The sequence below is a fragment of the Sparus aurata genome, chromosome 9, assembly GCF_900880675.1.
Source record: "Sparus aurata chromosome 9, fSpaAur1.1, whole genome shotgun sequence".
In the NCBI taxonomy this organism is placed as follows: Eukaryota; Metazoa; Chordata; class Actinopteri; order Spariformes; family Sparidae; genus Sparus; species Sparus aurata.
This window is the reverse complement of record NC_044195.1, coordinates 7,470,102-7,482,745: the sequence shown is the minus strand read 5'-3', so window position 1 is coordinate 7,482,745 and position 12,644 is coordinate 7,470,102. Positions and strand designations below refer to the sequence as shown.

Below are 12,644 nucleotides of genomic sequence, written 5' to 3'. Positions count from 1 at the left end.
AAGACTAACGACAGCCAAGCAAGTGGCCTTTTCATCCTGTCACTGGAGAATTTCTATTTGGACAGAATAGTGTGTGGCATTGGTCTATGCTACATATTTGTCCCTATAAACAAACTAATTTACTACTGTACAGCCTAATTGAAATAACTCATATGTCAAATCTGCATTATGCATGTTCAGAAAGTCAAATAATGAACCTTTCTCGGGAATGCAACCAGGAGACAGTGGCACAGCTGGTCCAGTTGTTCTCTCACTGTCAGTATTCTGAAGGTGCACTGTTGGCTCACCTCACATGGTGGTTGGGGATAACAACCAAACCTAGAGAAAAAGAAGTAGAATAAGAATGGGATCTGGATGACAAAGAGAACTGGACCCAGCAGAGAGTGTTTTGCGCGGACATTGCGCCATTTTCAGGCAACAAGGAACCAAAATGGCTTCATCCTGAGCTGTTTATGTTAAGGAAACCCATAGCAGACCTCAAAATGTTAGAATCATGCAAACGTGGATGACACCAGGATACAAGACTGCATGTAAGTACACCCTGCTGGAGAGGCGAGGTGTGATGTGTTCGGTGGGCGATGGCTGACGGCCCTCCCAGCCGTGAAAAGTAAAAGTAATTCTTTGTTTTGCTGTCGTCCTCACTGCCTGCGCTCTGAATCAGTCCTGGCGTGGATCCAAAATAAACTGCGCTGCCTCCTCCCTCCTCTGTGTGTCCAGTGCGGGCCATGTGTGTGAGGCGTGTCCTCTAATCGTCGGCATTAACACAGTGGCTGAGGATGTCCGACACCGCTGGGCTCTGAAGCGCCCCGCCCCCTCACCCCTGGTTTAATACGCTGGGTTAATGCTGTCCAAATATAGCACTGTTTCATGATGCAGACTTCTGCTTTTGTTATCCCACGTGACCCGAGCACAGACTCGTAATATGTTGTGTAAACAAGCAAGTTCATCCTGAGTGCTACTTCCCCTGCTCAGTCACTGACACTCCAATGCAAACAGTGGGTCGCTCTAAATGAATTTTTAGGAATTATTTTTTTTTAAGTTGATCGGTTGATTATATTCTAATATTATACCAACACTACTCTAGTCTGCACAACTCTATTCTTCTCAAATAACTGAGTCATGATCATCAGGACAGGGTGTTGGTTGTAACAGCAGCTCTTCCGTGTTAAGTAACATTTCATCCCAGATCTGTCCTGTGATTGGTCGCAAAAAAAAAACCCCAAGCCTCCCCTGGCAGCCTCTCGAGTGTGTAGTTTGGTTATCAAGGGAACACGGCGCCCTGCGGCAGCGCTCTGGAAACATGGGTCGGGGTTGGAAATATAATATAAGGCCTCAGCCTCCGGCGAATTAAAGCCCTCTGCGAGATAAACCCCAACTTACCCAGGCCAAGTCTTGCTCTCTGTGGAGCAGTGTCAGTAAGCTTTATGCTGAAGGCTCCATGATGAAGGCCGGGACCAGAGCCAAGATGGCCTCTGGGTCACAGTCCCAGGACTGAAGATCTGTCCTTTGAAAGTGTTGTGACAACTGCACTTAGTTAGTTAGTTAGTTTGGCTAGGCAGGTCTTTGTGTTGCTCAGACACTGTTTCCAGAAAACTACGTTCATACTCCAAGAGCAAACTAAATCGCTGCCTTTTTCTGGTTTCTGGTTCAGCAGCCCACTGATCTACACTGGAACACCTGGAACGCTGCTGGACGCTTTGTGGAGAGTTTAAAAACAAATGATCGAGAATTGATGCAGCAGAACCCAAGAGATCGCCCTTTTTTATTCCAGTACATTTTTCATCCTTTTTAAAATCTAGTGCCTGCATTACCCACAATGCAACCTTGCCAAGGAGTGAGAGGCAATTAATCAGATTACATGCAGCTTCCTCTGCAGCCACAAAAGACTTTAAACTATTTTTTTTTGTGGCGAACTGTGGTCTTGGTTAACTCGAGTGCTACTGCACACGAGTATTCAGTGAATGCCATATGACATGTGAAACTAGGTGCTCTCTAATTATGTATCACGTTACACCCTCTTGGTAATATCCTCATTTCTGTGCTGCCTACTTCTACAGAACTTTTGTTTTTTGACCACAAAAAGAGAAAACATAAACAAAGTACCAAAAAAAAACAGAACTGAGGAGGTCATGTGACTTCAAGCTGATTTCTTCAAAGTCAAAATTGTGTTACCTTGGCCTTGACTTGAGAAATGAAAGACTTGGCTGGATGATGCCGAGTGGAAATGACCATTACAATAAACTTCTTGGATTGAGCTGCATCACTACCTTCTAGAGAAAACACTGTGCAATAAGAAAATGCCTCCGAGGGCAGCTGAAGTATGACAAACAGTGTGATTTTCAGGGTCACTGCTCGTTTGTCGGGTTTGATCTATCACCTCCAGTGCTTGGTTGACTGATCATGCCCGTTAAGTCCTGCTTTCCATCGCCGAGCTGCAGCTCCGGATCATACAGCGTGATAAGAATGTGTGTGAGAGTTTGCAGAAATAGATTTAAGGCATGGCAACAATTCAAATTCCTGTTAGAAAAAAAGAGAGATTTAAGACAGCAGATTATTCTGATGCTTCCCTTTTGTCCATTGTTTCCTAGAATTGAAAGAAGACGTGTCTGTTGACATCTACAGTCCACTGTTGTCTTTCATTTCTGCAAACGTGCAAATCGCTTTTTTTCACACAATAACAAATGCAGACTTGATGGCTTTGACTTTGACTTGAGGAGTTCTGTTGGTTTCAGAACATTTCATTGCATTGCGTTGCCGTCAGAGCAAAACAGGTTATAACAACTTAAACTGCATTATTTATTTTGCAACATCCACATCATATTTGTTATGGATGTGTAGTGATGGGTTCAAACTTAAATGTTGCGTAAAGCTGAACATGCACTGTTGAAAAATTACTGTGAAATCCACAGTAATTGCATTGTGTCCGGCAGAAAGTGTGTTTTAGTGGTAAATAGAAGTTATTGTGCAGAATGAAGTTGATGAAAAATAAGGACGGTCTCATCTGGACCCGTCTCACATGAGGCCGACGGGTGTTGTGCTGTTTGTTGTCCAGTAGCTTCGGAGCTCCATTATGCAGAGATGCATGCATGGGAAAGTCAAGCTGTTCCATTCAGCTCACGGGAAATGCCTCTGGGTGGTTGCTGGAGCGCTATTATGCCACATACATACATGATGGCAGCGAGAATGTAAATTTTTCATTATGTACACTTGTGCCCACTGAAGCTTGATAACCAGATCTGCTCTTTGTCCTCCTCTGGCCATTCAAGAGGCTTCGTGTTGGCCCACTTTCTGCGGCTGGATTGTGCCCCTGACGCTGCTGCGTACCTGTGGTTTCTGAGGTGTAAACTAGCAAAGTGCAACAAACACAGCGCTGCCACAACACACACACACACAGATGGTGACAAAGGGTAGTGCTCATTTTTCAGGCTTAAATGATTTCACAGAATAAAAATCCAATAGAGAGAGAGCCCTGTGTTTTTCACCTTCCAACCATTGTGTCCTCATGATCAGTAAGTAATTATCACATGGATGTTAGATATAATCAACCTTTATTTTTTGGTGATCATTGGAAAAAAGTACGGATGCCTCTAGGGTGATTTATCATCTTAGACCAGCTGACATGACTGCAAAAGACAACACGATCACAGTAATGTACAGTGAAGTGACCAAACTAAGTAAAGGCACTGTAATAATACTGAGACTCATGATGTGTTAATCAACATGTTCGCACTCCCGGCTTCTTAAATACAGCAGTTTGATCAGTGGCCTTGAGCTTCAGACTATGATGCTCCATCTTCACTTCTATTGTCACTTTTGCACAAGAAGAGCTCCACAGTTGTGTGCAACATCTGGTTAGACTTTCAAAACAAATATTGCTGACACAAAATTGTAAATATTATGACTGATGACTTTTGGACTGTTATCTATGTTGTCAAACGGCCATGGTTCTGTTAGGCTCAGGCACCAGAACTACTTAGTTAAGTTAAGGAGAAGACCACCCCCTGACTGAGGCTCTGAGAGGGGCGCTGGACACTGGAGCTACATGCTTGTGGCCAGTCAAAAAATGATCTGACCAATCACAGCCTTTGATGCAGCTACGGCTGTGTTTTCCATGTGACAACAGTAAGAACAGACTGCTAGCTTGTAAACAGTTGGGTTAGCGTAGGTGTCGCCATAGCAGCAGTCTCATCAGAACTGGACAACACGTCCTCATTAAGAGAAGAGCAAAGAACGGCACTGATGGCTTGTCTTGGCGGAAAATATTTTTTTTTATCTCTTCTCATGACGGGTCTTTGTGAGAGTTTTGATTTAGCAGCTGGCGCAGCTGGTAGAGCTCTCCTACTGCTCTGATTGGTTGAAGTTAGCCTGTGATAGACGGTTACAGACAAAGGGTTCATCCAATCAACTTACAAGTCTATTCTGAAAGCGCCGGGCCTTTTCCAAACGCCTTCTATCGGCTCCTTCCCAGATGGATTGATGAAACAGACACATGTTTTGTGTGGGATCACAAGTGAGCAAAGCAAAGCAGTGAGAAAAATATATAAATGAAAAGTAAGTAAAAAAATTAAATACACTTTCGGCCAGTTGATAGTCAAAGAAAATGCGAATACTGCACAGTATTGTGCCAACATATGCATGCAGAGATATACATGAATTCAACAGCCGCAGTGGAAAAAACCCATTGGAAGAAAAATAACAAACTAAGCGTCTTTAAAATAATTTTCAGATCAGTTGTTACTGGTCAATAATTAATGTGTTATTGATTGTTTTTATTAAGATAGGTCTCTTACTGTTTGCATTCAGAGCTGTGAAGCAGTGAAAATGCCTGATGTTGCCCATGGATTACTCTGTATTCTTAGTATTCTGTATAAATGTGTAAAACTCTAAGATATTATATATTTATTACATACACAATACATACACAACATATAATTACACAGAGACCAACAAATCCTTATATTTAAGAGGCTAAAACCAGCTGATAACTGGTACTTTATTGCTTGATAAACGACTTAAATGATTTTTGCAGTGGGATCCGTTGACTTGAGTGTCAGCACTAGATCGCATTTGTGTATATGCGATGGCTGATCATGGAGACAGACCGCAAACAGAGACAGAGCAGAGGGGTGACAGCATCAGTATACAAGCTGTCCCGGAGCCACCGCACCACCAACTGTTTTTCTTTCAGCTGTGAGTCGCTCCTGCATTTCTTTACGGGACAGAAACGGCCGCTCTGCAGCATATCTAACACATGTGATGCATTGCCCACTCCATTGACTCACCAGTATGTTAGATTATGTCACACATTGTTCTCAGCAGCCCTCTTAAAGTTGATCCAAGATGTCTGTATGGGAATAAGGTCAGGGGTGTCCAACCAAAGCTGTGTCTCGTGTGAAGGTACGGGCCGCGTCAGGCTCCCTCTCACAAAGCCCGTATGCTTTCCAGTGTCTGCTCCGACACTCAGATGGACTCCTTGTTAACCCCGTTGGCAGACAACAAAAGATCTGACCCAGAACCCAGTCACCCAATCATGTCATACATCACCTTCAGGGCCAAAGGTCATCTCGGGTCACAGCGCGGTGCTCCCGCAGGGGTCAGAGATTAATGTGCTTGACCACTGCTCTCTTTCTCATGACATCACCTCAGCTCATCGTCTCACGTTATAGAAATAGCAAACGGTTAGGATGATATTAGCCGGGCGCTATGCGTTTATCTTGTTGTCATTCATCAGCTGATAATCTAATGTCAGCTGTCGGTGTTCTCAGACAGACAGTCAGCAATGTCTCAAAGTGATATCTGAGGTCATCAACTCAGAGAAAAGCGGTGTTGCACCACATATATTGGTCTATATAGATAGATTGATTTGATCTTGATATATCAGGCTATTTCTTTCTTTTTTTGCAACAATCAGACTCATTCAGATCACCGGCCATAAGGTTCAGTTTGACCTGCCAGGTGTTAGTCAAAAAGATATTAAACATTGATCTTTAAATAAAATGATCTTAATGTTTATGCTGTTTTACTATTTATTAGTAAAAAATATAATAATGTAATATACCTGATTACTAACCATTACCATTCATAATAATACATTACGATAGAATACGTGCGTGCTTTTGGCATGTGTTCCTCCATTCAAAGTGTTCGTTCAGGTCTTTTGATATGTGGTTGTATGAGCTATTTATCCCTAGTCAGTAGTTACCAGCATTAGATGACCGGCAGCTCATGTGCAGCATAATGGAACAGACAGGGAAGCAGAACACTTTGAAAAACATACATCACTTTTTTCTACATGAGCAGCGACCACTCCACTTATCCACACCACCAGCCTGCTAACCTCTCATACGCAGCAGAGCAGCAGAGCAGAGGGGAAGGAGAGAAAAAAAAAAAAAAAGTTGTGATGTCAGCTGGGAGAAGGGAGAGTCCCATTAGGATGAGAACAGCTGGGCCAACAGCCAATGAGGGACTGGGAGGGGAGGCAGAGGGGACTGGGGGAGGAGCTGGGGGAGTGGTGACACTGGCTGGCAGAGAGGAGGGGGGGCTGGGCTGGGCTGAGCGGGCAGGAAAGTGCAAACACGTAGTGACGCCTGAAGGAAGTGTCGCCTCATCTCACTCCAATGTGGCAAAAAGAAGAATCTCTGGAGAGATGGAGAGCTCTCCTCCATCATTGTGTTAATGCACGTGTGAAAGCTGAACACTCAAACACACTTGAATACATTTTTGCAACATATCTGTCTCTTCTACAGAGATCTTGAGTCTTAATTTGATTGGTTAACCTTTGTCTTGTGTTGAGTGCTGGTGGACAGCAGCCGTACTGCTGTCATTTTCATTAAATATAGTTTTTCTATTTTTATTCCCATCAGTAGAGAATTGTTTAAACAATAACTGTGGCTGCACATGCCACAAGCAGGCCTTGCACATTTGATGAATATGACAAGATACAGAAATAAGTATAAAGCGCTGTTGTAACACCATGAGAGGAAATATTGAATGTTTTACAGTCAACCATGCATGAAATCTCACATTTGTTTCTTAGTACTCAAAGAGCAATACCAGTGTGTAGAAAGAATTAAAGTAAAAATATAAAGGACCAAAAGTAAAAGTGGTTATTTTTACAAATATTTCAGAATATTGTATTATTGTATTAATGCATTACTGTGTTCATCCCTGTAATGTTGAAGGGAGTAGAGGTGGTTTTACTACATTTATCTGCTGGGCAGCTTGTGAATTTCAACAGAGTTTTATCTTAATCTAAATTTGTACATCGTAATTAATGTGTTGATTATAATGCGTATTATTAAACTGAATCTCAAAAGAAATGATTCATTTAAGTTATCAAATAAATGCATTGGAGTAAAAATGACAATAATCAACTCTGAAATTAGCTTTTTTTTAAAGTCGTAATTAAGCTTTATTTTTTCCGTTGTGGTCTCTATCACTGATGTGCTGATGTCATAGAAACGTGAAGTGCACATATTACACGGATGTAAAGGTCTGGACTGGGTTGAATTAGACTTTCAGATTGCATGTGATGAATGTTTAATGAGCTGGGAGCGGGCTGCATGCGGCGTCTTTAGCGTACTACACATAAGACAATCTGACAGTCACAGCAGTGCTTTGCAAACATTATCGCAGGACTAAAACTCTGTCTGCCTCTCTCCACCTCCACCCTCCCTCCCTCCATCCCTCTCTGTCTGTCCCTTTGTACAGTCACCCTGAACGGTCGGAACGGAGCGACTCCAGCCGGTACGAATGATGGCGACAGTAAAACAGCAGGATCGGTGGAGAGCAAGATTCCTGAAGGCGATCTTCTGCTGCAGGTAAGAATTCAAGCTGTATTTATTGTTATTTTAACTCAGACTGTCATATTCTTCAAGGAATGAACAGCTACACTGATTTTATGTGTCTGCTCCAGTGTTTTTTCTTCTTCCTGACCAGTGCCCAAAATCTATTTGGGCCAATGACAGAAGCTGAGATGCTCAGAGAAGCTTACCGCTCAATATGTCTGTCACAGTCTGCTGTGACCTCATCAAACATTAGTCTACTTTAAAGTCAAGCATGTCTACTGCTCAGCTGCTGGGTAGAGTCAGAGAGGTATTTGTGCTGGGGGAACATTTTAAAGAATTCTGCTGAAAATGGATTCTTTCGAATGGAAATGCGAGGTTTAAAGATTTGTGATTAAAAGAGCAAATTTCCACCCATTAGCCCAATCACATCTGGATATAATTGAATTATAATATTCTATTATTATTATTATATTTTAGACAATAGTGTGTGTCAAACGTTTGGTTAGGTTTAGGCACAGAAAGGTTAGGTGGGAGTGGAATTGTGTTTAGGCTTTAAATAGACTACATATAGTGGAGATTTGTTTTTTAATGGTGACAGTTTTAACCACTTGGATAAATGCAAAGTTCACCCGAAATCACATATACATTTTTCTTTTTAGTGCTCCTCCTCCATCTAGATGGTTTTGGAGCGAGTTGCAGAGTATTAGCCATGAGACATCAGCTGTACAGATGTCAGCCTTCTGTCCAGTATTATGGAGCTAGAGTTTTGAGCTAAAACTCAACAGCAATGGCTCTTTACAGAGATCAAGACCCACTTACTCAAGATCGACACAAAGAAGACCTTGTTGTTAGCCTCCTGTAGGAACTTGGATGAGAGTCCAGCTAACAAAGCTAGCTAATGTCACGGCTCAGACGTCAACACCTACTGTCAGTGTTGGACCCCACGCTCGTGGAGGTAATGTTCAGGTGTCTGCATACATCTGGTCATAGAGTTACAAGAAATAAAGCCAAAAGGAGTGAAAGACGAGGTTAGGTTTAAACGATGTAACCCTGAATACTGAGTCCGCTTTTCTGAACGTGTTTGTAAAGAGCTGCTCCAGAGGGCTGTTAGCTGTAGTGTGACAGGCAACATTTGGATCAAATGAAATCCAATTAATGGTCATGAATAAATCATCTCTCTGTAAAACGTGCGTCTGTTTGAATGTCTCGTACTCAACGGTTCAGCTTTTTAAGAAAAAAGGCAACCATCAGACCTGTTTTCCATTCCAGTGGAACCGGGGGGAAAGTCTCTCCTGGTTCACGGCGGTTCAGTGCCCCTCTGCGCTGTACGTGTGATTGAGTGGAGCGCGACCTCACTGGCTGCCAGATCTTTTTGGGTTCTGCTGGAGTCATTGATTTTCCAGTCCAGTTCCTCCCAATGTACATTACGCTGGCATTCCAGGAGAGGAGAGGAAACAGCCTGACCGCCATACACCGACCCTACCAGGGAGGTTTAATTATTATGATAAGCCTACATTTCCCCAGCTTGTTGGTAATGAGAAATGAAAGCTCATTTGGAGAAAAAAAGGGTGAGTGTTCCGGGGGGGGGGGGGGGAACTTCCTCCTCCTCCTAATCGTCGAGATGAGAGGGGAGACGGTCGGCGAGCAGTTCACAGGCGGAGGAATGTCAGGTTTATTTCTGAAGTCTGCGCTGGTTCCTTTGCTGTTCTTCACATCAGACGGTGGTGAATTATAGAGGAGCTGTGAGCCCATCAATTATTCACGCTCAGAAAAATGGAGGAATCATGGCAGAATGTCTTAATCGCGCTTCTGACATTCAGTCATTATTTTGGGAGTTAGCACAAGCTGAGCCGAGTCATTTTTGACAGTAACTGACAACACCCTGCTCTAACCATGTAGAATGACCTCTTCTTTAAAAAAAAATATCCTACTGTAGAGCGAAATTTGCGAGCCGCTGCTCTTCTTTTGCTCACACTCATGACTGAATCGAATCATTTGCAGCCGGGAGGTTAATGAGTACACATGAGCAGGCTATCTGGTATTAAAAGACATGGCCTCATTCTGACGGCTGCACAGGCCTTCACATCACATCGGGGTCCGGCAGCAACAGAGCGGCTCGCCATGCTTTCCGACTTTGAACAAACTTCGTGAGAAATGACATCAGATTTTATTGAAATTCGTTCACAGCGGGAGCGTCGAGAGTGACCCACTCGATGAAACCTTCATATCCTTAGACAGAATGTATTATCTGTGTGGTGGCTGTTGCTGTGGAGAGCTCAACCTTGACATTTGTGTGTTTGTGTTTACTCTGGATGAAGCGTGGCAGATGATTGTGGTGAATCACTGGTCCCCCCCCCCTGTGGGCTGATTTGGGAAAGAGATGACTGTGCTGCAGTGTGTGGCTGTGTGAGGACAGTTGTGTGTGTGTGTTGGTATATGTCTGTTTGTGTGTTTGTTTACGAAAACGTCTGCATGTGGGGGGAGGGGCGTGTGTGCGTTCAGTGAGGTGGAAATGTTGGACCAGCTGTTCCCCTTCATAGAGAAACAGTGATTGTGCTCCATTTCACTGAACAGGCTTCCTCGTTTTTCCCAAGGAAGGTTTCCTCCTTTCCTTTCCTTTCCTTTCCTTTCCTTTCTTTTCCTTTCTTTTCTTTTCCTTTCCTTTCCTTTCCGTCATTCATTCTGTTATTCAGCAGCACCACAAACCAAATCCTCCAAAATGATCATAAGATTTTATCAACAAGGGTTGATAAAATCAACAATTACATTTTCATGAGGGTAGAATTTAGAGTCTTTTTAGACTGCATTAGCATGAGCTAGGTGTATATGATGAACTGGAAACTGAGTGTATTTATATTAGTCATCATTGTTCTTCCATGTCTCTGTGCTGACAGCAGCTGGGGCCAGAGGCATCATGTTTTCAGACTTTTCATACATCCAACAGTCCCACTCTCATGAAGGTGATGTCTGAGGAACGCCTTGAGGGAATTTCTTCAGATCTGGACTTCATACTTGAGGATGAACTGATTTGGTCACTGTGATCTCAGAAAACATATTTTTGGCCTTAACTCATTAATTGATACATTAAAGGAGAACTTCGGCTGTTTTTAACTCATATTCCCCGTTGATCGAGGTTACCGAGTGCTGTCAGTAGCAAAATAACGTGATTTTTTGCACAATATCGACCAGATATCAGGACGGCAGCTAAAAGCAAACCTATGGGGGCAGACATCCTTAAGTTTCACTTTCAGTTATGTCTGCCCCCATAGGTTCGCTTTAGCTGCCGAACTCGCTAAAGATTGTGCCAAATGTTCTCGTTATTTTTCCTAATGACAGCACTCGGTAACCTCGATCAACAGGGATATGGGTTAAAAATGGCCGAAGTTCTCCTTTAATGATGACCAAATTTCACACAAATGTCTGATAGGATAAAATGATGAAGTGAAGACACTTTATATCCGAAGGTCAAAGGTCAACTTCACTGTGACCTCATAATGTTCTGCAAAAACACTTTTGTTGTAGCAGCCTGTTTATGCTGGAAATATGAGAGCACAGGTGGTACAAAATGTTACCTGCTGAGCGTGAGACTGTAGTAAGCTGATGTGTGTCCTGTTGCATCAGTGACACACATTATGTAGGAATCTGCAATACAAACATAGAGTCAACTTCACGTCAGAGCCTGAAATGTCTGGCATCAGGATCCCTCACAGACCCCCCTCTCATATCCAGGCAAATGTTGCCGACACCATCATAATGAAGACAACTTTTGACAATTACATTCTGGTTCTCCACTCTCTTATCTGAAAGCTCACACACAAAGAGAGATGATTGTGCTGAATCATTTGCAAGACACAATGTCTCTCTGCTAACTGTCTTCGTACTTGCTTTGTTTGACCCACAGGCTCTCAATGGTTTTGTCCTGGTCATCACTGCCGGTGGGATCATCTTCTACTCCTCACACACCATCCAGGACTACCTGGGCTTCCACCAGGTACTGTAGCACTGCCAGGCTTTGTATCAGCTCAGATCACTGTCTCATCACTGTCCTGTCCTCGACAGCGATAACACAATTTGAAATAGAAATGGGTACAACCTAAAGGTAAGGGGAACTTCTGTCATTCTTATTTTGTTTGAGAAAATGTGACAGAGAAATCCTCGCTGTGGTCTCTCCATAGCTCATACACCACCAACACCTGTGGCTGCACTTACAGTGTGTGTTCAGTAGTCCAGCCTCTAAGGAAAGGCTGAGGTGATGCTGACTTCAGAGGACTCCGGATGATGGATGACTAAGCAAACTGACAGACACAGCAAAAAAACAATTATGTACATTGAAACATGAAAATCTCAGTAACAGTGTCTTCTTTTTTTTGTAAGTTTACTGATGATTGATCATTTCTACATTCAGTAATGAGCTGAGCTGCAGACAAGCTGCCATGACAGGCTGGAATCACAGGGAGGGGTCCATCTCTGCTCGCTCTGCTTTCTTTGTTGGCCTCCAAAATATTGAAGCCACGGACTTGGGCTTAAGTTAAATTCTATATTGAAGGTACAGTAGGTGAAGCTGGAAAAAATATTTTGTGACACATTCGTCAGACGATTGGTTGTCCGTGTAAGATCTAAACACCAGCAACCAGTCACGAGAAAAACAACCCAAAGTGTCAGGGGGAATGAGAATGTATTTAATTTGTGGAGTCGTTATATTTAAAAGAGGCACAAATCTATAGAAACGTACATGTGATGACATTAAACATGCAGAGGCTCTGTTTTAGGAGCTGATGGATGGGTCTGGATGGACGGCTTGCGTGCAGCATCAGCTGGGAGCGGCTCAGGGGTCTTGTTTGATCCATCGGTCTCCTC

General features: G+C 43.1%; 1 protein-coding gene across 2 annotated transcripts in view; it reads left to right on the top strand.

Moving 5' to 3' along the window:
- LOC115588769 (aryl hydrocarbon receptor-like) overlaps positions 1–12,644 on the top strand; it is a 41,981-nt gene that overhangs the window by 15,774 nt on the left and 13,563 nt on the right. For both annotated transcript variants that reach the window (XM_030429539.1, XM_030429538.1), the window contains 2 exons: positions 7,711–7,820; positions 11,689–11,778. In XM_030429539.1, the coding sequence (XP_030285399.1) occupies positions 7,711–7,820; positions 11,689–11,778 (200 nt within the window). The remainder of the gene's footprint in view (positions 1–7,710; positions 7,821–11,688; positions 11,779–12,644) is intronic.